Below are 25,989 nucleotides of genomic sequence, written 5' to 3'. Positions count from 1 at the left end.
TAAAATAACATTTGACTGTGCAAGTAAAGATTATGTTGCAAAACACAAACATTTATCAGGCCTGCCATAACATTTCTTACCACGGTCTCTGATTCTGTGACATCTATAAAACTTTTTCACAGAGGAGAAAGAGGCATATATGGTATTTGCCTGGCTTGTATGATTGGAACATCTCCATCTTACTAGTATAGAAGGTCCCATCTCTTCTACCTGATCTTTTAGGACTGAGTTCTCAGTCTTACGGCTCACTTGAGAGTGAATAGTTTCAGGAGCAGTGGGTCAACTGTGTAAGTATACACCAAGTGTGTAAACCACACTTTTGCATGCTTGGGTATGGTTGGCTTTCATGAAGGAAAATTTGCTAAATGTCTGAAATACTGTCTTCCACAATAATAATTTCTGTTCTAGTTTCAGCTGACCAAATTTGTTACTGAGTCTTGAGACATTGCTTGGTAGTAGTGGTAGTGAAGGGATACAAACTAACAAAAGCTGATGAGTAAAGATTGAAATTATTGGTCTTCTGCTACTACTATACCTTCTTGGGGAAAATTTGAGAAGACTTCATTATCTCTATGATAAGTCTTCATTATCATCATCTTCTTTGAGACGACTTCATTATCTCTTTTTCACTAGAAGATAATTCCATCTTCTAATTTATGATAAGACCATAGGCTTATACAGAATTTCAGTGCTGAGAATGGTGAAGGGCAACACAGCAAAGAACAGTATACAGGCAGAAAAACATAAGCAACATAGATTTTCTACCCCCTTTTCCTTCTACTCTAAACCATTTTCTCCTTCTACCCAGCGAAGACTATGTATGTTTCTCTGAGTGTAGTGAAAATTACCTTGCTCTCCCCAAAACTGTACCTATGCCAAATTTGAAATAATTGATTGAAAAAAGAAGCAAAAAGATGAAAAGCAACAACTCTTTTTTACCTCATCTGTGAGGGGTGTGTGATATGCACAAGATTTAATCTGATGATGTTGTACGTGTTTGGTTTACAGTTTAAGTATTAGTAAACTGACATGAAGTTAATACTGCAAGATGTAGAGCCACTGAAGCACTTAGAGGGAAATTGTTGAGAGAGTCATTCTAAGGCGAAGTGTGCAACAATGAATTCCTTGAAGGCAGTCACCACTTAAGCAGCTCTCCTCTCCAGATTCTGGCTACTTGTTCCCACCTGCATTGTGTTGGCACAGCTGTTTGTAAGACCAACCAATGAATCAGACTTGGAAACTGAGTTGGCTGAAATATATAATTTTATATATATAACATTTGGATGTGTGTGGGGGTGGAGAATCAGGTTACTTTTCAGTCAGATTGGTTCCCAGACCTGGTACACTGTGCTGCTGCTCAGACATTTGACAAGATAATGGAATGAGTTGTGTGGGTGGACAGGAACTAGGGTTCCTCCTAGAAGAGGCAGGGGTTGGTTAACTGGCTCTGATAGCACTGTTACTTAATGGAGAACATCATTTTGAGGAATTTTTGCCAGCCCTCCTGTAGTAAATCACTCACCAATCTGTCTGTCTGTCCCTGCCCCCCTCCTTGTCTGCTTCTCTGACTTTTGCTTGCTATTTCAAACTTCCGTGCACATTCCTTCTCTAATATTCCCACTCTGATGCTGTCCTGCTTACATGCACTCTTTAACATGTGCTACCAGTCTTACTTGATAAGTTCTCTCTTCCAACTCTCCTGCTCGCTTTGTAGCTGTCCTGCTTTATAATTTTCCGCCTTACTCCTGATGCATGTGTTTTCTTGCATTCTTTTCACTTGTGCTCTTCTTCTAGTTCTTCCTCGCTTTCACTTGGCTCTTTTTTACAATTTTTGAACTTTTGTTCATGCCCTTTTCTCTCTCATCCTTTCTAGTGCTTGGTCTCTCAAGCACCTCTCTTTTTGTTACTTGCGCAGTCTCTGTCTCTTGTTTGCTTAGTGTTTTCTCCTGCTTGTTCTTTCTCACTTGTTCTTACTTTCTTTCCCTCCCCTGTAAGAACAGTGCTTTTGAGGGAGAAAACCCCCAAAATTTTAAAGATTAAAACCTCTTAAGAAACACTAAAGTTTTAATTTTCTGTTTGTTCCTTGCCGCAAACATTACCACAAGACAATACAAAATACAGATACCTCCTCAATTTCACACACTTCTGATTTTTTTACTTGAATTTTGTATTGTCTGAAGATATATATGTGCACACAAAATATGTATTGTCCCTGTTTGGACAAAGTGAAAGTTGAATTGAAGTTTCTAAAGTTAGTGCTCTAATAAAAGGTATTTTTCAGCTGTCTTTATAAGATGTGAACATACCTTATTGATACCAGAAGCAAAATTGCAGAGTGAAGATGCTTTAGTTTTCTTGTTCCTGCTATACGAAGGAGACATATGAAAAAGCATTTCTCTTGATAGCCTGGTTTTAACATAACTACCAGCTGGACCGGTTATGTTAAAAACCAAAGAAACAAGCAGCTCTTCTGGAAATTCCATGCTTGCTTGTCCTCTTAAATAAGTGACCAGTGCTGCTGGGATTATTCTGTTGTTTCACTTTCATGTATCTAATGTTTTTATTAAAGTTACTTAAATTTTATTGATAACTATTTACCTGTTAGGTGGAAAAGTAGACAGGAATGTTGATTCCTTAATATCTGAATCCATCCATATATTAATGTCCATATTTTAATAATCTGAAATTACTTCAAAAAAAACATGGATGATTGGACAGTACATTTACTCTATAAAGTGTGTGTATGGGGAAAGTAAGGGAATTTTTCTGTCTACCTCCTTTGCTTCTCTTGGGTGAACTGAAGGCAGGAGCACCGTAAGTGCCTCTCAGGGCATCGTTTCTCCATGCATTCTTATTCGCATTCTTACTTTTGCATTCTTATATGGGAGTGCTCGTAAATGTGTCACTCTCTGAGTTTGAAGATTTTTGTTTCATTAGGCCCCCTGCTCTAGGTGAGGTTATCAGGCAGCCTGCTATCAGGATGTACACGCTAATAGGGCAAACACTTACAATACTTGTCTTTGAAAATGTTCTGTTGGTTCCTTCTTGGTTAGTAAATAAGAGTAAATAAGAGTATTAGTCATAAATGCTGTATCTCTTCAGTGGCTTATGGCTTCTCTTGTTATGTTTTGTTTTAATTGGTTTTGTTTTTAAAGTCCCATCCATCTTCCCTTCTGCTTTGAGTGCCACTCCAGTCTACTCTGCAGTTAACTTTGTTCATAATGCTTGGTTTTTTTCATGGCTAAAGACCTTTGTCTTGTGACAAACAACACAGCATTACTCAGTATCTAGGAGTAGTAGAGGTTCCTTAGTCGAATAGTGGTGCAACTACTTTGATGTTTAGTGCCGGTTTTTCCCCCCTTCCCATACCCTTCTTCAGCAACCCATTGTATTTTTCATAAAGTCTTGTTTCTCTTTTTCCCTAACTTGCTTTGAGTTGACTATTTGGCATTTCAGAACTTCCCACTTTGTCTGTCTTTGTTGCCCTTCAGGATGCCATCCATCTCCTTGACCCCTTCATGAAAGAGAGGAAGACTGCTCAGTGTTTTCAAGCACTGTCTGTGGCAGATATCTGTATAGGTTAGCATGTCTCTTGCTCTTTGCTAAACACAAAATCATACAATGAAGTATGCCTTTAATTCCTGTAAATCCAGTATGAAGCTAACTTGAAATATTTTGAATAAAAATCTCTCCGAGCAAAAAAGATCAGGCCTTGGCTGCAAATCTGTGTGAGGATCCATGTTTCCTCAGATAGATTCAGTGTAGCACTACTGAACTCCATAGAGATCTCTTTCTCTTAGCTCTGAAGCTATTAAGTCTCCTTTCTGTTCAGTTCAAGTGAAGTCTCAAATTAGCAGTGTGGAGTTCTGGCTTATTTCCAAAGGTGGTGGTTTATTTTTTTATCAATAGGGGGAAGAGGGCAGTTCCAGTTTTGAAGGCATTAAATGTGGCTTTAACTTAAGTTGGAAAAGAATATTTCAGGATAGTATATGGTGTTAATGATTTGAGGGAGTTCTCTGTTGTGACTGTCTTGATGACTACATTGTCATGATCAGAGTTTTCTTTTTGCTGTGCACTGGACACGGGTCACATGAAGGACTATAGAGATGAGTCTTGTTAGGCTGCAGTTGGTCCATTTGTTGCACCTGGCATGAGCTTTGAATCTTCCTTTTCTTATCCCTTTTGCTATGCCCCTGTGATTTCATATGTTGCTATAATATTTCAGATGCATCTGAAAAAACTGCATTTTTCCTAAGGATACCTGTGCTGGCTTCATCCTCAAGAGTCTGTCAGATCATGCTGATGACCTTCTTGTTGACCTCTTTCACAAATTAGGAAACAGCAGGTCTGTATAGAAAGCTATGTTTTTTTCTAGCAAGCTTTGTTAAAAAGCACAGCACATCATTACATGAAATGCACCAGTTCAGTAACATTAGTAGAAAATTAAAGAAGAAGATCTGCTGGAAAAGTGGCTTTGTTTTGGAATCTTTCCATCTAGTGAGCTATTCTCGGTAGTTTGCAAGGACTTCAGTGGGACAAGAAAGATTTTTTTGCTTTATTATTTCCTGGATACCTCAGATGTGATCTTGAGTACTGTTTGGAGCTCTGTAAGGTCAGGATTTAAAAGCCTTTTTATTTATTTATTTTTTATTTGTTTTTAATTTGTCCTCATTTCCTTCCTGCTACCTCTTCTTAAAATTATTTTAGGAATATTTATTAGGAAAAAAAAATGCTACAGGAAACCAGACTCTCTTGGTCAGAACCCTAACAACTTCTGATGCTGGCAGAGGTACTGTTAAATAATCAGAAAGTTGCATAATCTTGTCATGTCCTAGAATTACTGAAATAGATAATTTTGTCAAAGTTTTAGAGCAGTGTCTGCTTCCTGAACAAAAGACAGATAACTTGGAGAGCATTAGATGGATCAGTTTATACCCAGTATTTCATTGCTGGAATTGATGAAGTTTATATACATTGTCCCAAAGCGTCTTTTTTTTTCTGTTTGGCATCCTAAAAGTCTAGGTAGTCAAAATTAATCTGAAGGGCTCGCTGTGAGAGAGAATTTTCCAGGGCTTTTATCTTGATGAGAGATTTCTTTTAGACTTTCTTCTTATGACTGCCGTCAGAGAATGTTCAGAAATGAATTCCATACATCTCCATAGTGATTGTACTCAAAAAGGTATTCAAATCAACATTATCCCAAGTTGACAGACTAAGCCTGAACTACACATTCAGTGCCATAATATAATACAGTTTAAAAAAAAAAAAAGACCCAAGTTCTTTGCAACATTTAAACCTTTAGAACGTACAAAAAAAAAACAAAACCAAAAGCCTATTTGCCTATTTATTCAGATAATTTATCATCATCTGTGTGTATGAGAAAACCAGTAAGCAAACCTGAAAAAAGTTGGTTTTCTTTGGGATCAATTAGCTAGAGCAGTGAAGACTGCGAAGAGGATGAATGTGGGCAGAACAGAACCTTCTCCAATACCTCTCCTTTTTTTTCCACTCCTTTGGTAGCAGCAAATTATTAGATTGGCTTAGCAATCATGTGCTACTTCATCCTTAGCCTTAACTTTCTATTTATTTTGTGTGAGGGAAAGCAAAGTCACATTTGTAGTGGGCTAAAGAGGTGTGTATGTGTAGGTGGGTTATGTATGTGGTCAGTTCCTGAGGATAAGCTGACAAAAGGTAACTTGTTATAAACGTGAGTGTGAATTGAACTCTTAGCTATCAAACTCAGATTGAGTTACCATGTGGCAGGGTATCTGCAACCTCTTATTAGATTCATAAAATTTTTTCCGCACCAGAAAGTCGTCGTCTTCTATATTGATAAGCCAAGAGGTAATACAGGGTTCATGGTAATGGACAATCTATTCCACTTCATGAAAGTGTGTCATGGTTTCTTCATCTGTGAATGCTTTTGTGGGATATTCCATACATTGATGAAGGCTTGATGAGGAATTACTGGATGAAATTCCAAAAAAGTTTTGTAGAAGCTCATATTAGAATATAACAAGTACATTCTGGGTTTAGTGGTGTGGGTTTTTTGTTTCCTTTTAGAACAAGTATTAGAGAGTCTCAAATGAGCTACCTGTAGCAGTAGTTTGTAAGGGTACAGAGCTGCCATGAATGATGAAAACTCTATTCAGTGTGGTAATGAATGTACCCCAGTAAAGCTTTCATTGGTTGATGTATACCCACTGTCTGTACTGGCTCGTCTACCTGTGTGTGCATGCATCCACACGTGTACCTGACTTAAGCAGGGTTTTGAATTCTTCTTAATGGATTATAATACCATTTAAAACTCAGCAAAATTTTGCAGCCTACTACCTCTGTGGTAGTATCTTGGTATATACCAGGATTTGCTTTAATATTATGCTTAACAGTAGGGATGGAGGCAAACAAAATAGGAAAACAAAACCTCAGATTTTTAAATCTGTAAAAGAAGGTATTTTGACTTCATCACTAGATTATATGAATATTTACTTAAGTTTGTTAATTTATCTCATTCTTCAGAGTTTTCTAGGTCAGTGTTTCCTTAACTGGGGATAAGGCCGTGGTAAACGAACTACAGGTGGAACTTAAGCCCATGTTGAATTATGTTAAATTAAAAAATACTATGTTGGGATGATTTATATTTTGTTAAATGTTTTTGGAGCTGACAGTAATCTACATTCTGAGAACTGTTAGGGCTGTAGTTCCGGAGTGAATGATGTGAGGAAAACGTGGAATCTCTCTTTATTCATGTATTTACTGTATTGAAGAAGAGGAAAACCCATTTGTGCATTTTTTGTTGTTGTTGATCTACTTTGAAGACTTTACCATAGTTTTAGAGTGCCTTGTGATGTTACATGCATTCGAGACTACCTCATGAGCATGATACAAAAATTACAGTAGTTTCCGGCTTCAGAGGTTTGCAAGACCAAGAGGGATTAAGGCGGGGCTGCAGATGGACTTGTAGCCTTCATCATTGCAACCCCTGCCTACTCTGGTGCCTGGACAGTGCAGGGGAATATGACATGGCTGTTTGACAGCAGCCTGCATTGGATCACAAGAGGCTGTGTCTGTCTACATTCTCCCTTGATAAAGCATACTTGCAAATTCTCTTTGTTGGCATTTTTGCTTTACTTTTCCATGTTGGGCCATCTTAAGAAGCTAAGCAAAACCAACTAACTATGTAAGTAAAGGTAAAAAAAAACTTTGCTGCTAATTTAGCTACCTAAACTGTTTCATCATGAGATGGAAAAGCGCCAGGAAGATGAGCTTTGTCTGTGACTTGCTCTTTTCTTATTAGTAGTAACCTGGAGTGTGATCAGCTTGTGAAGGAGTATACTTGGTTGGAAGTTATGTTGTGTGGCATAAACTGAGCCAGCATCTTTTTGCACAAAAAGGCCTGTTAAACTTTTTGATCCAGCTTTAAGTTTTTCTTCCATTTGCCGAGCCAGGTCAGTTCCCTAAACTGGCAGGAGATGAACCTGACGAAGATGTGAATAGTTTTTAATTAGGTCATGGAGTTTGCTGTATATTCAGTGGGAACACTAAAGTTTCCAAGGAAGGGGGCACAGCTGTGGACCTGAGAGTTGGGAAGGACGGAAGGGGACTGCTGCCTTTCTTGACAGTTTAGTGTGCTCCTTAGATGGCAAGAATCTGAAACCACATGTTCAGTTCCAATGAGAATAACTAGATCCCTGGCTTCTCAGGTGTTTTGGCAATTGTCCTCGAGTCCCATGTAATGTGTGTACTATCATACAAAAAAGAACCAAAGAACCATGGGACAGGGGGAGAAAAGGAAGCATGACTCTCCAATTCAGTGATGAGTGTGCTTACCTTCAGGGAAGAGGAAGAAGAAACTTGCTGGGATTTAATCAATGCTTATACATTTTCCAGGCTCCTGGATAATGGTTTATTTTCTCAGTGGAAGAATATGATATGAATTACGGCAATACAGCACAACCACCAAGGTAGGAATGATATGTGGAAAAAGTGTAAAGGAGTAGAGATGGAACAGAGAACAAATTGTATCAGTGGGACTATATTCTACTCATTCTCCAGTTATTTAAGGGGCTTTAACCAATTTTTTAATAATGAAATTAAATTAATTTTCTGAAGGACTTAATCTGAGAAATTGTGTCTTCATGTTTGTTAATTCGTATGTTGAAGTACAAATACTTTGCAACACTTACTGAAATGTATTTGAGTGTATGTAGTAGTCAACCTGAGCTTCAATTAGGACTTAAAGCGTATTGTGAAAGTCTCTCTATGTATAACTGGGCTGGAACATTGAGAACTGAATTGTAAGGATGCTGGATTTTACTGTGGTGGAGTCTTTTTTTTGTTCATTTTGCTTCCTAACATCAGAGAAGTTTGTATTTGGCGGGCCTGATTAAATTTATTTCTTCAAATTTATTTATGTAGACTGTTATGACAGACACTATATATAGAAAAGCCTGTAAACATTTCACTTGTGTTCTTGAAGTAGAGGTAGGGTCTATTACTGTTGATATTAAACCAGATGTTAGCTGTGGTCTTCAAGGTGCTCTGTGTCAGTTTAGCAAGAACTGTCAGAAATACTTTGGCTATCTTGCTCTTTACTTCTCTTATACTGTATTCTTAGCCTGTACAGCAAGCCTTATTATAGATAGCTGAAGTTTGTGAGCTGTCTGGTTTTGTCTTTCTGTGGACAAACACAGTCTGTTTAGATAGTGGGCTTTTTAGGCAAGGATCACTATTTTGTTGTGTCCCATAGTGCTTAATACAATGATTTTCTCCGTCTATGAGCAGAATGCTCTGTTTATTGCCCCAGCACAGTCTGAGAGCATGGCTACCTTACTTCCAGTTATCAGTAAGTATTTGGACTTCTGGCCCTAACCTAGGAACTGTGAGTTTCAAAGGTCCGGAATATCAAAGACTACACAAAAATGCAAATACAGTTTTTCTGTGATCAAGTAGTGTTATGCAGAATATAAATGTGTCAGCTGTATGCAAGTGCTAAAAAAAACAATTAGGTTCTTATTTACTGTGTAGGTTTTGAAGCTGAAAGTTGGACTTGGGCTCTGGAGGTGTGCAGAGTCAGCAGAAAACTGATCAAAAAAGGTGAATATTTTACATTATGCTAAATTGCAGAACTGACTCAGCAGGACTGAGGCAGATGCCAGATGTGGTGCAAGAGATTGGTCTGCATTCAGTGGTTGAAGGTAAAGAGGGCTGTAGGTGAGAAAAGAGCAGCCAAATCTAAGTCAGCTATGGCTTTTGGGGAGTTGCAGCCTGAGTATTCTTATTTTAATGAAATAACTCAGTTTAATGAAATAAATCAGTTCACGGTCTATTTTGAATGCATCTGGTTGTCATGGAGCCTGAACTTGACCACTGTCAATTTTCAGAGCTGTTGAACTTCATATGAACTGCTGTTTGAAAGCATGTTGAACAAGATTTTTAAACAGTGTTTCTGTACTGACATGTCTGACAAAAGCTGGACCTTCGTTTTTGGTTTCCAAGTTAAAAAGAGCTGGAAGAGCAGCTGTGGTATGTGTAGTTTTGGAAATAAGGGACTCCTCCTCTTTAAACAACTTCTAACTCCTCTTGCCCAGCTTAGGGTCCCAGTTATTTTGTCAATATCCTGAAATCCTAGCCGTAATTCTTAAATTCCCTTTTAGTGTGTTTTAACATTGATAGATAAAAGACAAATCTGAGTTCTGGAAACAAGCTTAAATTGTGGGTTTTGTCCCCATTTACTACACTTGTGTGGCTATTCCATGTATATTTCATTTTAGTACTATGCTTGGGATATGCAGAAAAAGAAATAACACACTGGGACTTTTGAGTTGTGCAAATAGAGAAAGAGCATCTCTTTCCACTTCGAAGAGTGTGTTTAGAGTTACTTTTAGGAATAGTTGTTTGAGCCAAAACTGTCTTAGGTGCTGCTGTCAGCATGCTAAATTAGTCCCTTCCCCTTGCCTTTCTTGAGAGGCAATGTGTACCCTGTTTCTGAAGTACTGAGTTTGACTATTTTAGTATGAATGTGAAGCCTGTGAACTTGTCCTGCATAAAAAAAATCAGCACTTGATGATAAGAAAACAGTGTTTTGCCTATTTCCCTGACAGAATAAAAAAAAAGGAGAAAGATTTGAGCTGAGGCTGTCCTTCATGGCATGTTTCTTAAATGATTGCACTCAAGGTATAATAATTTTAGTACTTTTTCCTGGTGGCTGGTGAGTTTAACATCAGAATGATGTTGTGGCTGACTTACGATTCAGCCAGCTAAGGGCTAGAGATTGTTATTATTTTTTTAGAGAAGGTTTACGTTGAGTTCTGCAGGATTTCTAGGATGATGAAGGTACGTATTTTCAACTGAAGAAATTTATTTCTTTTATGTTACCTTTTAAGTGCAGTTGCTCAAAATCATCTCTGAACAAGTGTCCTCAGAAAACCCTATCTAAGTGGGTGAAGTCTGACAGATGCATTAAGGAGAATTCTGATGTTTGAGAGCTAAACACGTTCATTTAGTTTCTTTGGACACAAGGTGAAGTAGACAAGTTCCAGTTTTTCAGCCTAAGCTGAAGCTTGGGCAGTTAAATCTGATTTATTGCGTTAAAGTGGAAAGGATATCAGCAGTGCTTCTGCAGTATCACTTTTTGTATCAGAGTTATACCTGCTTTAGCAGAAGGTATGGAGATTTATGGGGTGAAGGCTGGTTTAAGACCTAGGCATATGGTTAACATATGACTGGAGAGTACCTGGCTGTGTGTATGCCTATCCAGACTAAATATCCTGAATAATGAAAGACAAAGGTTTAGATCAGATATAAGGAAGATATTCTTTACTGTGAGGGCGGTGAGACACTCGCACAGGTTGCTTCAGGAACTTGTGAATGCTCTGTCCCTAGCAATGTTCAAGGCCAGGCTGGACGGGGCATTGAGCAAACTGGTATAGTGGAAGGTGTCCCTGCCCATGGTAGGGGGATTGGAACTATGTGAGCTTTAAGGTTCCTTCCAGCTCAAACCATTCTGTGATTGCATTTGTGAATGGGAGCTGTCATATGGGAATCAGCTGAACAGTTAGTCCATGTTGTGCTTGAAAATATTAAAAAGTATTTAAAAAGGTATGCAAAGCAGTGTATAGCTGAAAGAAGCCACTTAGGTGGAGTCTTATAAGTAAGCATCATCTATTTACAGAGCTATCCAGCAGTTTACAGTTGTGTATGGTTGGTTGTTTTGTTTTTTTTTTTTGAAAGGCTATAGATGTGCATATCTCCATGTATTAAAATATTTTGGAAGCCTTCAAGATTAAAGATACTACTGTGCCAGGGCAGTTGAAAGGGAAACGTAGTCTTATTTCATGTAGACATCTGATAGCAGCTCTACAGATTATTTCCGAGGGATCTATATAAGTATATAAAGTATTTTTGTCATGGAGTTGTGTTCTGAGTAAGATTTTACATTCTCTCTGGTTTTGGTCAGTTCTGTTACAGTAGTATTTACTGAAACATGATGATAGCCTGTTAATTTATTAATTCCTGGTTACTGTTACCTGTACATTGCAGCATGATATGGAATTTTGTGTGCATCAGGGCAGAATTAAAAGGGGAAAAGAAAAAGCAAGCACTTAAGGAAACAGTCATGATGTCAAAATGCAGTAACATCTGGATTTCTTAAGGATGGGTCACTTAGAAAGCTGAAGTCTCTTGAATGTTATAATATTTTGTTTGAAACCGTGGTAGCTGTGAAAATACCACTTTTTTTTTTTTTCAATATATGTATATACCTTTTAGCAAGCTTTTGGACAGAAACTGTTGCCTTCATCAGTGTAAAGTCATTGCAGTTAAAATAGTCTGCATTTGCAAAGAACTGCCTTTACCTCCCATACGTATGTAGTGTGCATGTGTGTGTGTATCTATCTATATGTATCTATATGTTTGAGCTCTTGCAGTTTTTGAGAGGTAAAAGCATTTCAGTAGGCATTGCATGTTCACAGAGCACTACAAGTGCTGTCTGAACTCTAGGATTAGAAAGTGGAAGTAGTAGTGAGTACCTTCTCTTGCCAGGTCTCTGACAAGTAGTCTGTTCTGTAAATAAAGGGTACAGCAAATACTGGAAGTAGTAGTTAATGACCACTAAATTGGAAGGAATAGTAAGCTGTAGTAGTATCAAGATTGTAGTAAATATCTTTAAATTGAGTGATGTTCGTGCAGGTTTTGTGGAAATTCTAGGCTTTCATTTAATTCTGTGTTTGGTTGCTTGCTTCATGTCTGAAAAATAGGGAGAAGTAGGAAAGTTATATGGTCTTGAGACTTTTTTAGGTCTAAAGTTGTAAACAGATGAATGCAAACATATAGTGGCATATGTTTTGCTTTGCATATCTGAAGTCTTTTCCCAACCACAACTAACAGAAACAGTTTTTGTAAATGAAATGATCGATCTTTTTGAGGACCTCTATAGAAAAATCTCAGCTCTGAAAAGCATTTCACAACTGTGAGAGCAGATTGCCCTGGATAAACTAGTTTACAGCCCTTATGGATATTCTGCTTTGAAATATGACTTTACTCATATGCTACTGTTTTGTTCATGTTTAATATATCAAGTAAAATGGCTGTGTCAAATAAAAACCAAAAAAAAAATGAAACCCAAACCACCAAAACTAATCCCCCTGAATATCAGATGCCACCTTTGTAAGAAATTGTAGGTAGGATATGTGTTAACTTGAAAAAGAATTAGTTTGTTACACACATCTGTTTTTGTAAGCTGACGTAGAAAGAATGAAAAAAAAAAAGTGTCTGCGTTTCATAAATACCCTTCCTTTTCCTGGAATTCTGTTGTCTTCATGCTTATGGGAATTTGGGATAAAATTATTTTCTAGAATATGTAAATGGGACCCTCCGGTAATTGCATTTTTACTCAGTGAAGCCACTAAACAGTACAGAAGCAAGTACTTGGTTCTAAGAGTTCAGTGCCATCCAACAGGTACGAGTATTTTAGCTGATATTGCAGGGGATGGGCAACTCCTGCTTATAGCATCTCACTGCATCTTTTGGTTGAGGGAGGGGAATATAAACACAGTGGCATGAGTTTGCTTTTCCAAACTGGTTAAAACGTAACTGTGTCTGGTTTGCTTGACACTATTAAGTGAGTGATAAAAATAACCACTCCCCCCTTTAATTTGTGATTCCTTATATGGTTGGTATACTAAAACATATTTTAAGTTTGTGCTTCTAAAATTAATATTTTTAGTCAATGAGTAAGAAAAGAAGCATATGCAAATTATCTAAAATATCTCAAGTATTTGAACTTTTATATTATTTCTTCTCTCTACCTCTCTTCCCCTAGTTGTGTCGGTTTGATTCTTCCTAAAATCCAGAGCCTTTATTCTGGAGTTTACTTGAACAAATAAATATTTAAAAAACAAATCCCAAGTTGTCTAGTTGTATGGGTCAGGTGTGAGTTTTACACTGTTTGGTTCCTTTATATACAAGGAAAGTAGTACATTTTTTAGAGGTTACACGTTGCTTTTCATAAAAAGGTTAGGTTTAATAAAAATGGTATGTTATAAATCACAAATTTCAGAGGTTCAGATTGCCCTCTGAAGTCTTATTGAATTAATATTGGTATGACACTATTGTTAGGTCCTTCTGTGACAGAATTAAGTGCACTTCAGTGTTCAGCATTTTTACACCAATACTGGCCTAAGAAGCCCCTATTTGTCCCAGCTGTTTGTTCCTTCTGCCTGGCTACTGTGCATTTACAGTGAACCGGATTGGATGAGTGATACAGAATGAAAAATAGTGGTGTCTCCTCCATTTTTTCCACCAGGTCATTTCCCCAGTGCTGTTTGCTGAGTGACCCTGTAATAGTAGCACTGTCTCAGCCAAGCAGGTAGTGATGGAAAGGATACAGGCTGCTTAAGCAGTACTGCTGTTGAAAAGAAATTCTTGCTCTACTGCACCTGTAGTTCTGCCTTTGTCAGGTTTGAATTGGGTGAGAAACTTTGTGATTTTGGTAAAGCTGCTCGTACATGCTTTCACACTTAAAAAGATGGGTTCTTTCATCATGTGTTGTAAATAAGAGTGAAACTAGTAATTTGCAGTATATTTTTAGAGGAACTAGTGTTTTTTGGGACACCAAAAATAATTTTACGGTACACAAGAAAAATTACGGTAGTGTGTTTTGTTTTAGATGCAGTTTTTTCATAAGTATCTCACAAATTTTGATCTAGTAAGTAGCATAATCTTCTAGTTTAGCAGCATACATTTGAAACTGGGATTAAAAAGTACAATACAAACTCTTAGAATGAGTGCTGTATTGGTGAAGTCTAGTATAAACTCAGTTTTGATCGTTGCTGTCTTTTCACCTAAAGTAGGAAACCAGTTAGGTAGAAAAATGCCCTTCATTAACATTCACTTTCTTACGCATAGGGTAAACTGACATATGAAGGTGACTGTGCTTGTAGTTCTGTTGAATGCACAAACTAAACTGAAGAGGGGTGTCATTATTTTTTCTTCTGAATTATGAATTTTAAAACCTAAAGATGGGGATCTGTGACTACTTTGGGAGCATGCTAAATGTGATGCTGATCATGAACGACTTGAATGTTGCTTTAGTTATCAGTATGGTGGCTGTCAGGTGGAGTAACATGCAGATGACTATGAAAGGGGAGGGATGTTTTGGGTGTCCATGGTGAAACCATGACTGCTTTTGATTTTATGTATGTATGTGATTTTGTGTGTGAACCAGACAGTGTGTACAGAGTTATGCTTTGTATGTTGGATTTGCGAAGTAGTTGTGATGTCATATATAAGAAATAATTCAAGAGAATGAGGGGGGGGGAGGGAGGGGGGAATAATCAGACTACTTTGGATAGCCAATGTCTTGGTCCATAATAGAACAGAAGCAGTAAATATGCGCATGTGTGTTTGGTTTTCAGATGTATGTTAATTTGTCCATCTGAACACAACCTAGCAACAAAAGATGTTGTATGTTTTAGGTGCAGCGAAACCAGTGATTTTGAAATTTCCTCAGTTGGGTCTCTCTGGGAAGTAGTCTTGGAAGTTGACAGTCGCTAGAACCCTGGGAGATTTATGTGTTTATTTTAAATTCCAGTAACACTAGTTATGCTTCACAGTTTATTACGCAGTATTTTAAATAACACACCAAATCTGGTGTATTTGGTGAATCTTTTACCATGTATGTCTTATGTCAAACAACATAACTGATTGTGCTTAGTTTCAAGAGTAGGCTGTTGAAATGCAGAATGACAAGAGCTTTGAAATTGATATTGTATAGATGCATATACATCTAGATCCATTATATTCCAGTATGTATGTTAATAATCTCAATTTGATTTTGTATGCTATAGAATCATTTTTGTAGTAAATAAAAAAATATTTTTGCTTCTAAGTAAGTATTTATATTTCATGTTGCTAGCAACAGGCCTGCCTGCATTTACCCAAGGTCAGTGACCTGAATTGTGTTCATCTCTGAGAACAGTGTGTGTAATCATGAGATATGAAGAGATTTCTGTGGTACTTACTGAGTGTGACTTCAGAAATTACAAAATAACCTTTTCACAGAGGAAAAACTTCAAGAACTTTGTTGTGGTTTGTTTGCAAAAGGTTCCATATTGAATCTTGCAATACAAAGATACTGAATAAGGGAAATAAACGTGTATACAAAGCATTTTAATTAGAAAAATGTAGAAAGCAAAACCCTCCCCAGCAGACTTTTCTTTTAATTCAAGTTCTGGGGTGTGCTATTACTGATATTCTGAGACTTCTTACTTAAATTTGTCATGGAAAGAATTCTTCATGTATTCTTAAAATGAACAGAAAATTGTAGTGAAAATGTGGCCTTTCTATAAAGGTGTTCATGCTGGTTACCTTTAACACTTTGCAAACCTGGATTGGATAGAATTGGATTGAATCTTTTAACTCTAGGTGCTTTAAATTATCATCTGTTATACAAACAAAATACGCAGCATACTATACGACTTGGGTACATTCTTAAGTTTATGAACTAATACAGTTTTTTTAAAAACTTCTACTATTTTGCTGCGTTTGGAACTGGCTTTGTACTATGCTCATAATGTAATAAAATCATCTGCATTTGCAAAAACTCATTATCTGATTGATATCCAAGCAAACCCCCCGAAAAAGAGAAACGATAGAGGGAAGTGAAACTTCTTCAGAGAGATGTTAGTAATGGTTTTTACACTTTAAGGTTTTTGCACTTTTAGGTTTTTACAAGTATGATTGCTCTGAAACCAGCTTTGATTTATAGTGAACCTGTTGACATAAATTGTGTATTGAGTGTTCTGAAGGAAGGAGTGGATGCTCTAAAGAAATACAATGGAATAAAATTTAGTCCTCAGAGGCTAACATGCAACCTAAGCTTATGGTGTAAGGAAGAGTCAGGCATACATAAAAGCTTTGTTTTTCACCATGTTTATAATATGGTGGAGTATAACCTGGAATAAAATATGCTCAGCATCTTTGGCTTAGCTAACTAAACATTTTATCGTAAAGCTGAACTCTACACTTGAAATTATTCATGAATATGGAGTTGCTTTGGATAGGTAATCCCATTATCTGTGTTTTGAGGAGATCAGGGGAGCATTGTGTGAGTAGTAAAGATGAAGAGTAGAAAGCAGCGGTAATTAAAATGGGAAATAAAAGTATGAAGTAAAGTTTTAGCACAGCTTCTTACACAGGTGATTTCTAAGAACTGCTCTCTTTGTTTAAATGAAAGACTTCAGCTTTTATTCTTTCGTTTGCTGTACCACTTTCAATAGTTTGTTTTTCAATGCCTTCTCCTCCAATCTTCCCTCTGCTCTTTTGTTCCCAATTCTCTTCTGTTTTATACCAGTAAGTAGATCAAACTGGTTTCTTGAAGCCCACTGAATGTTGTTACTAAGGGATTCTTGTAGTAATGCTCTTACAGACTGTGTGATGAGTGGGATTTGTTCTTGCCTCTTCTTATCACCAATTTAGTATCTAAACCAGGAAGCCCTTGTACAGGTTATGTAAAAGGCCTTTTGGTTTTAAGAACTTGGCAGTGCAGAGGCACAACAGAAGATGCTCAATTACTGAGTTTAATGTGTTGCCTTTGCAGCTATTACATGTGATTTGGTTGCACCTATTCAAAAAAAAAGACCCAAAACCAACAAAACCCCAGAGTTTAAAATGTTACTCTTTTATATTGTGTCTGTGATACTGTTACCATCACAGTAACTCATTGTGTTTGTTCTCTGATGATGTTTTAAAGTTATGTTTTAAGTTGTGGATATTTTCTTGGAATACAGTGGACGCCTGCATTTCCACTTCAGTCTTAATACCACACTAGTTGTCCAGTTCTTCAAAGTGTGATGATAGAGAGTCGTAAGGAGACTGAAGAAACGCACTGGTTTGTGATGGATATGTTTTGCTGGTTAGCTCTGAAGTGGGCAGATGTATTGATTCCCCATGTCTTTACAGTTACATCAGCAACTCTTCCTTATTGTCAGTAGCTCTAATGTCATCTTCTGATTCTAAAATAGTTCAAGTCTTTGTGTGTTACCTTTCCAGTTTGGTTTCTCTGTTCTTACAACTTTGTGAATTTTCTGAAAGAGACTTACTTGTTCAGAGCTAGTCTTCTAAGTGGTCTTAAAATATTTTAGATTAATTTCCAATCAGCAAAAAGCCTAACTTCCCCATGTATGAAGTTGCTTTCCTGCTTTGACAAAATCATCTGTATGATTTCAGGTTCTGTAGCTATAGCTTGGTAGTGTCTGTGTTTATTGGATATCATGTTCTTACCAACTGATTTCCTCTTCTTATGGAAAGAGGAATAGAGTTGGCAGTCTGTTGCCCGCAACAGAGCTGTATGTTGCTAGCATTGCAGTCAGTTTCATACAACATTCTGTTGTAAAGCGCTGGAGATGTGCTAATGTGCTGCTTTTTGGAGCTTACCATTCCCATTGTAGAACTGGCAGAAGATGATGTATGAATGCTCTACAATCTATTTTGGCTGAAAGTCAGATTGCTTTGCTCAAAGCACGTTTTTTGATAGTTCTAACTAAGCTGGTTTAGGATTGAAGCTGGCTTTGTACTGATGCAGGTGAGAGAGGTGATCCTTACTGTGTTTGAGCTACAGGGTGGTAAAGACAAAAGAGCAATGCCTTCAGTCATTGCACGTACTACTGGAAAAAGCTTTCTATAGATAGTCCATAGTCCATAGATAATGTAATAGGTAATGCCATAAATATCTTGGCCATAGAGAGCTTTCAGTAGCCCTAAGACACCCATATATGCTGGACATAATCTGGGTTTAAACCCAGGAACTATTTAGTGTAAAGAAGAACAAGAGTTTGCTCTTCCTTTTGTCTTGTTGGACTTAAGTGCCTGCCTCCGCTAGGTTTAGTGGGACTAAGCTCAGTACGAGACACTGTCTTGTGATGTATGTACTTAGCATACATACCAGAATGAATGTTTTATCCGAATTGAAGCGATTTAGGCATGAGAATGCCTAGTTTGTAGGATCTTATGTAGCCTTAGGCAATGCTCATCAGCCTTGCCAAGTTCATGGCTGCTGTGGATGTGGCAGTGACATTCTATGTCTCTGTGGAACTTCAGCAGTAAAAAAACAAGGCTGTTGATTCATGATGTGTGATGGCCAGTTTTTGTTTGCCCCCTCTGTCTTTTGGAGCCATGACAGCAGTAATTCCCCTGCTCGTAAAAAAAACAATACAACTGCTACAATGGTGCTGTATGTATAAAAAAAGTAATTCTTCCTTGTGTTCTTGTCACACCTCTGCTGTGTGTGTGTCTCTGTGTGTGCATGTCACACTTCCATGGCACAAGGAAGAAGCCAGTGTGGTGGCAGAAAAGCTGGGTGGGTTTAGAATGTAAGTGCTTGAACGGTCACTGTTGATGGAGAAATGAACTGCAATGTTTTCCACTGAAATTGCAGTATCTAAGTGCATTTTAGTCTAGACACAGTTTCTTGGAGTTACATACATCAGGAGGTGTTTAAATAGTAATAATCTAGGTTCTACAATTTGAGCTGTTGGGTAATTTTCAGAAGTTCTCTAAAATTCTCAGTAATTTGTAAGTGCTTTTCGTAGGTTGAAGAGTACCAGTGATAATTTTGTTGGGAGAACAAGTGAAAAGCAAATACTTGAAAAATACTTTGACCAGGGGTTGGTTGATGGGTGTTGTGGAGTTTGGTTTGGTTTTGTTTTTTAATCAGCATAATCCTACTGTTCTCTTTTTAACTCCAGTTGGAGATTTCCTCCTAGAAACTCATGTCTTTAGATATCTTTGTCTTGTAGAAAGTTATAGTTTTTTTTCTGAACATATTTTAATTTGGTTTAAGGTGAACCTAATTCAGTTTCAGGTGAGATATGAGATAAAAATGGACTTGCACATTTATGGATTTATGTGCTCTTACAGTTTTGTAGTTTGTTGATTTGGTAAAATCCCACAGAAGTTCAGTTGTGTTTTATATGTGTTTTATAAATATTGTCCTGAGTTTCTATAAAAATCCCCATATTGAAGGGCTTTGTAAAGATGAGTAACTATCAATAATTTTACTTTGGTAGGTTTGAGAAGAGGTTTTTTTGGATTATCTTAATTTTCAGAAGAGCTCAGTAAGCAGCTGAAATTTAAATTAATCCCTGAAATTTGAACATTTACATAGGTGTTTTGTTAGGGTTTTTTCCCCCCCCCCAACATTAGATGTTAGGGGAAGGTAGTCTTTGTAATATTTGTCTCTGTTTCTACTGTTGGAAAACTTAATTTTTCTTCTTTTTTTTTTGTAACTACCTTGGTTTAGCTCTGTGGTTATATCTGAGAGCTAGGGTTGAATTAAGCACTATGTAGATTTAGTAGAATGAAGGTTTACGTGTTTGTTTTTTTTTTTTAGTTATATTAATATTTTGTATTTACATTTACTTTTTTCTTCATTTTGCAGTGTTGTTTGCTGCTGGACTCCCCCTGTCCCCCACACCCCTACAGGATGATATGAGACTTGAAAGAAGACGATGCATACAGGTGATCTTATTTTCAAGGGCTTTTAGAAGGGAAAAATCTTTAATGATCTTAATCTGGTTTTTGTTTCTATTCCATGCTCTGCATCCCCACAATTATGTCGATCCAGCCTAGGTAGAATGTTGAAGAACCTGCAGAGTTTTGAAATCTTTGCCTTTTGAAACTTTTCTGCAACTGTCTATGAGGAAAATGTTTTCCCTGAATGGAAATATTGTTTCCAAAGTTTTATGGAAAAAAAAAGGGGGAAAAAAAAAAAAGGGTTTGTTTCTAGAGAGGCTAACTTACTGCCTTTAGTCTTGTCTTGTTTGTTATTATTCCCTTTTAATGCCCCCACTTGCCAGCAGATGATCATTCATTAATTTTATTTTAAAAGTTATGGATCTGTCTGAAAAAAATATAACAAATTAATATCTACCAGTTCATTATGCCATATTGAAGACTTGTACCTAGTTACTGTAAGGTTTCTCAAGAACTGAGAATAGGAACTTTGAACATCTTTGAGAGTCACTTGTCATTCTTAAAATTGATCTTTTAGGAAGTTCTTACATTTTTCGCCAGTCAGAATACTGAAAGCGCCAAGTGTATTCGCAGATTAAATAGCTTACTTTTACTGATGTTGTTTTGCTGAAAATATAGTTAATATTTTGACAGGAAAAATCAGGCTCAGCAGAAATAGAATAAAATTTAGGTTGTACAGGAAGATTGGTGTAGTTCATTTTGAGTCCTGTAGCAGCAAAGTACACATAAGACAGATCTTTCTGAGTGCTTGTTCAGCTCTAAAACCCATCAATCCTTGGGGCTGGAAAAAAAGCTAGATAGATTTACGTATGCATGCAGATCATCTCCTGATTGACAGTTTTCAGTTGCATCAGCTGTTCATGCATAAACAGCTTTAGACAGTATATTTACATGGAGCATGTTGGATTAAGACCAAGATGCTGTAAGTGGATATTTCATTCTGTGAAAACTAAACATTCCTTCATTTCAGTTGAATGTTTGTAAGTTGTATGTTGATAGTTCAAGTAAAAGAGGGTCTAAAGAATTCTAAAATTAGGTGGGGCAAACAAGAGGAGAAAGAAAAAAATACTCTGATATTTCATTTGCTTTAAATGTCTAAATCTAGAGGAATAGCATTTAAAGTCTCAAATTCAAATCATTTGATATCCCATCAAACTTGTGGAACTCTTGTCTGGTAGGCAGTCATTGATAACACTGTCGGTCATGTGCTTCTTGGGGTGTAGATTTAAATATAGCCCCACTTAAATATTCAGAAAATGGGTTGAAAGCTTTAAAAGTACCCATCCCACAACTGAAAGGAGAGATAATAATATTAAATAGTACCTTATGTATCTTATACTGTTTGAGAGAAGTAAGTTTCATATAGTAATACATTAATCTGATTTAAAACTTGAGCACTTTCAGTTTTTGTCAGGATTGTTGATGATGGTGAGCTTGTAAAATTACAAGCTTAAAGAGTAGAAATGCCTAAAAGATTCTGAATTGCAAGTAGTAATTCTGTCTTCTAAGGCCATAATTCTGTACTTGGAAGTTCCATGATAAATACAGAGTGAAAAACAGTCATACCTTGGCAAAGACTTTGAGGCTTCTGATGTGTCATACAAGTTGGAAGTTAGACAAATAAGATTTATTTTCAGCTTTCTGTTTATTAGGAGAGCCAATATTAGTATGCTGAGGTTCTGAGAATAAACATGATTTGCATGCCTTAAAATGAAGAAATGTACTGTAATTATTGTGTAATGCAGAAACAAGAAGAGTCATATGGTGACTCTGCTGATACCTTTCTCAAGTTCAAAGTAGCTCGTGAGAGCTCAGGCCAGGAATTGAAAGGTTCTGTGGTTACTGAGGATGATTCTTTTGCGTTTTCAACAAGGTTACTGATCTGAGTGAGTGATGAGAGATTCCTGGTAGTGTCAAAGCTACCTTTGGCTAAAGGATGAAGGTTTCCATAGGGTAAATAAATTACTTCTTATAATGGGCATCACTTCATTTTGCTGGAAACTGACCTACTGTAAAACTCTAAAATTAACCACAGTATAACTAAGGGAAATAATCCTCTGGAGGAAGAGATTTTTTTCACTTTTTCTGTCTTGGAATACTTGAATTTTAGATCACCATTTAAGCTGAAAACACAGAAATGTCTTAAAGTCCATTGTTCTTAAAAAAAAAAATAAAATTGAAAAAATGAGTAAATAGTGATATTGAATCATGTTTCCCAAGTTGACTTACCAGGAAATTTACAGCTTGTCTGATTTCTTTTTTTGCTGTGTTCTTAGCACCTGTAATATGTAGAACACATACAGAGAAGGACACTTTAAGGTAGTGTTTGGAGAACTGAAGGGTTTTCAATAATTGCTTTTTGTCAATCTTGATAACTTCTATTGTAGGATTTTATAGGGTCTATACAGCTTTTCTGTGAAAAAAATGCAAAAAGCAAACTGGGGGTTCAGCTCATTGGAAGAAAAGCTAAATTTATATTTCAGTCATGCTTGTGCACTACAAATGCATGTCGTGATAATGAAGTTAGTACCTTAGAATGTGGTTTGTAATTAAAAAATATTTTCAGAATGTGAATTTTTCTCTTTGTACTTTAAAGTCAATCTCCCCAGGACATTTTGTGAAAGGAAGGGACCCTAAGTGTCAATGCTATTACTACCATTATGGTTGTAGTTACTGTGCTGAAAAATCATACTAACAAGTGTTTACTTTTTATGGCGTAGTATCAAATTTGGGATTGTGCTGTTCACTTATGAGCAGGAATTCATCTTATGCTTAAAAGTTTGTTTTCAAAGTGATTGCTGCATCTGTCCTGCGCCTGTTAAGCAGAATATGACTGTGGTTGGTTATTACATTTTTCCCTCCTCTTTGAGGAGGCTACCTTATAAAAATGGATTTGCTTTATAGCAAATAACTTTATGGTTTTGGCTTTGGTTTTTCTAGTTAGCTGCAGCCTCGGTATAAGTAACTAAAAATAATTGGTTGTCTGATCTTTAAGCTTTCAAAGAGCTTACAGCTTCTTGTCTTCCTTAACCTTTGTAAGAAAAGGACTCGTATTTGAGTTCAGAGTATAAGGGGCTGGTATAGATCTACTAAACCAAAAGTACAAGTTCCGGAGGGATCCATTCCTTAACACCACGTATCCTCTCAGAGGAGATAAACTGGTAACAGTTATTGTTGGAGTATTGTTCTTGAAAGCAGAAGGGAAGGAAAAAGAGTCTGCATGTTCTGAACTGGTTTTTGATGATGATGCACTTTATATGAAATACAGCAGATACCTATTCTGGGTTTAGATCTTTAGATCTCCCACAAGAACATTGACCAGCATAGTGTGGGACATTTCTCTGCATAGTAAGTACAGCATGGAAACAGGGTGTCTGTTAAAAGTTGTGTCTTAAATAGACATAGTTTATAAATAATTACAGTATTTTTGTCCAATTATTATGCCTGCATAAACTAATTCAGGAGTTTGAGCATGTAAACTCATTAACAAGAAGAGTAGCTGGTTCTACATTTAATTGGGCAGTAGGATTTATCATGTACTAACCTTTTAACACATTTGCATTTTCATAGGTAGATTTGAATGTAGAGAATAGATAAAAAATGCTAGTTGTATCAAATTCTTCTCTTTGTCATGAAAATACATTGAATGCGCCAGAGATGTTGGGAACCAAGCAAATGATATAAAATGTGAAAATTCATGTGAAATTACGCTCAATGTTGGTAAAACATTGGAAGCGATCATATTGCTCTTTGAAAAAAAAAACAACATTGTTCATGTTTTCAAAAGGAAAAAAAAAAGGCAAAAAAAGTGCCATTCCAGTACTACTCAGCAAAAATAGTACAAGAACAATGAAATTGTACATACTTGTATAGATATTTGCCTGTCCACACATGCACACACACCCCCACATACGCCCCCAGTTGCACTGCTTATTAAAATGTAACAAGTGTAAAGACTTCTGTGAAGTTCTTGGATTGGGTTGAGTTTATAGTCTTGCAAGTGTTCAGGTGTTAGTTTTATGTAAGAGGAGAAGAAAAATTTAGAATTGGGCCACGTCTCTCATGTCTCATACTCCTAATAGTTTAGCTACTGATTTCATTGAGCCTGTAGCTCTTTTGAAGAATGTTTTTGTATGTCAGTAGTAGAAAAACCAAACCAAAGCAAAAAATCCCCACTGTTACTCTACAGTCAGAAAAAACCTGTGTCCAATATTGCTGCTATTTTGAAGTTCATCTGTATTACCTTATACCAGTACTTCTGATAATGCCTTTGAACTAGTCTGTTGAGAGCCACTTTAATTACCAGGGAACTTCAGAAACTTACTGGGGCATCACCTTTTTATCACTTACCTGCATCTTCTTGTGGAAACGGTGACTGTACTATTTATGATTCCACTTAAGTAACTGCATACCTGGAGTGTCTTTTCTGAGATGGATGTTGTTGGCATAAAACCAGAACTGGGTTATAATGGAACGGACATTTTGCCCATGTGCTTTTTCCAGATAGAAGCACAGTACAGGCTGATTGCAGTTCTGTTTCTGATTGGTGACTGTCATTCCAATTGGACGGATTCTGTCCATCAGTAACTTGTTCACATATTTGGCTGTATCATTATGGGCAGTTTTTGTTAGTTATTCAGGTCTTTGCTGGGCAGATAAACAGAAGTTTAACATAAACAGAAGATACCAAGAAAATAACATAAGAGATGGGGTTGCTCATTACTCATGGAAGTTTCAAATATAGATAGTTAATGAGCACTTTGTATGGAGAAGAATGCTTTTACGGTTAACCACTATTTTTACATAGATAACTCCCTTTGCAGGAGTTGTTTGTGCTGTCTTTCTGCCTGTTTTTTGTCAGCAGTTGTGAGAAAGCAGTTGGGGAGGAGCTGAACACAGTTGCGTCCTGAAGGGCAACAGTTACCATGTTGAAATTGGAAGTTCTGCTTTTCAGAGATGGAGTCATTGACCTCAATGAATGATAACCTTGAAGTCAAGAGACTAGATTAATGCTCTACTTTCTGTATCTGAGATCAGAAATGTGGAAACCTGGACAGCTAAAGTTAGATTCATGCATCCATATTTAAAAAGAAGTTGCCTATTTAACAGAAAAGGATTTTTTTTCCCCTCCTCCAAAATTGCTTAATACCTGTGATACTGAAGATTTTAGGTTTTCAGCCTCAGTCCTCATCGAAGAGGAAACAAATGACAAAAATCCTGTTTCAAGGATTTGGCATGGAATTATAGCCTGGTGAAGAATGCTGCTTTTCTTATTCCAAACGGACTGAAGCATCTAAACCAGAAAACCTTTAGAGGCCTCTGTATTTATTTAATTTGCTTCCGCTTAAGAGAGCACAACTCTCTTCCTCTTAAAAGGGATAGGTGTGAATTGCTGTAGAAAGCCCTGTTAACAGTTGTCTCGGTTTTTTTTTTCTTTTCACATCTGGAAGTTTTTTTATGTTTTGCAGCTAAAGTAATTGAAATATTCTTTCTTCCGCTGTTCATAAGAATGCTCGGCGGGGGTCACAGGGGTGTGTTGGGTAGCAGTAGTCAACAGCAGCTTGTTTCTTCAGGAGGGCAGGGAGAAGTGGGGGACACAGAGCTCCAACTACCACTGCAGCAAGTCTCCCTCTCTTGTGTTGGTGTAATTGAGATGTCAGCACAGATGTTGTCAGTTGAGATGTTGAGATGTCAGCACAGGGGACCATTGAGATAGGAGATTGAAAGGAGTGTTGCACTTTCAAAAACATTGTATTGCTGCCTAATGCTTGAAATAAAAGTATCTTAAAGATACACATCTGTAGTTTTAGTATTTCAAAAAAGTAATTTTTATTAATTTTGTATCATCATTTATGTGGTCCTCTTTTAAAAACTTTTTTTTCCTTGAGGTAACTTTCAACCAAGTTTTGGGTGATGAGGACATTTCTCTTTAATGAACAGTAGTGCTGCAGCAGATAC

General features: G+C 36.9%; 1 protein-coding gene across 4 annotated transcripts in view; it reads left to right on the top strand.

Annotated features, from left to right (window-relative positions):
* The window catches only part of DYRK1A (dual specificity tyrosine phosphorylation regulated kinase 1A), an 88,647-nt gene that overhangs the window by 10,784 nt on the left and 51,874 nt on the right, over positions 1 to 25,989 (top strand). For 3 of the 4 annotated variants that reach the window (XM_061453596.1, XM_061453595.1, XM_061453594.1), the window contains one exon: positions 19,937 to 20,016. In XM_061453596.1, the coding sequence (XP_061309580.1) occupies positions 20,007 to 20,016 (10 nt within the window). In that variant the 5' untranslated portion in view covers positions 19,937 to 20,006. Of the gene's footprint in view, positions 1 to 6,826; positions 9,198 to 19,936; positions 20,017 to 25,989 lie in introns of those variants that run through there. The other variant, XM_061453597.1, reaches the window with a different exon arrangement.

The sequence above is a fragment of the Pezoporus flaviventris genome, unplaced genomic scaffold, assembly GCF_033815535.1.
Source record: "Pezoporus flaviventris isolate CSIRO_AGI_PZ_B2104156 unplaced genomic scaffold, CSIRO_AGI_Pfla_v1 ptg000015l, whole genome shotgun sequence".
NCBI classification, from domain to species: domain Eukaryota; kingdom Metazoa; phylum Chordata; class Aves; order Psittaciformes; family Psittacidae; genus Pezoporus; species Pezoporus flaviventris.
The sequence above is the reverse complement of the archived record's forward strand: the minus strand, read 5'-3'. Positions and strand labels throughout refer to the sequence as shown.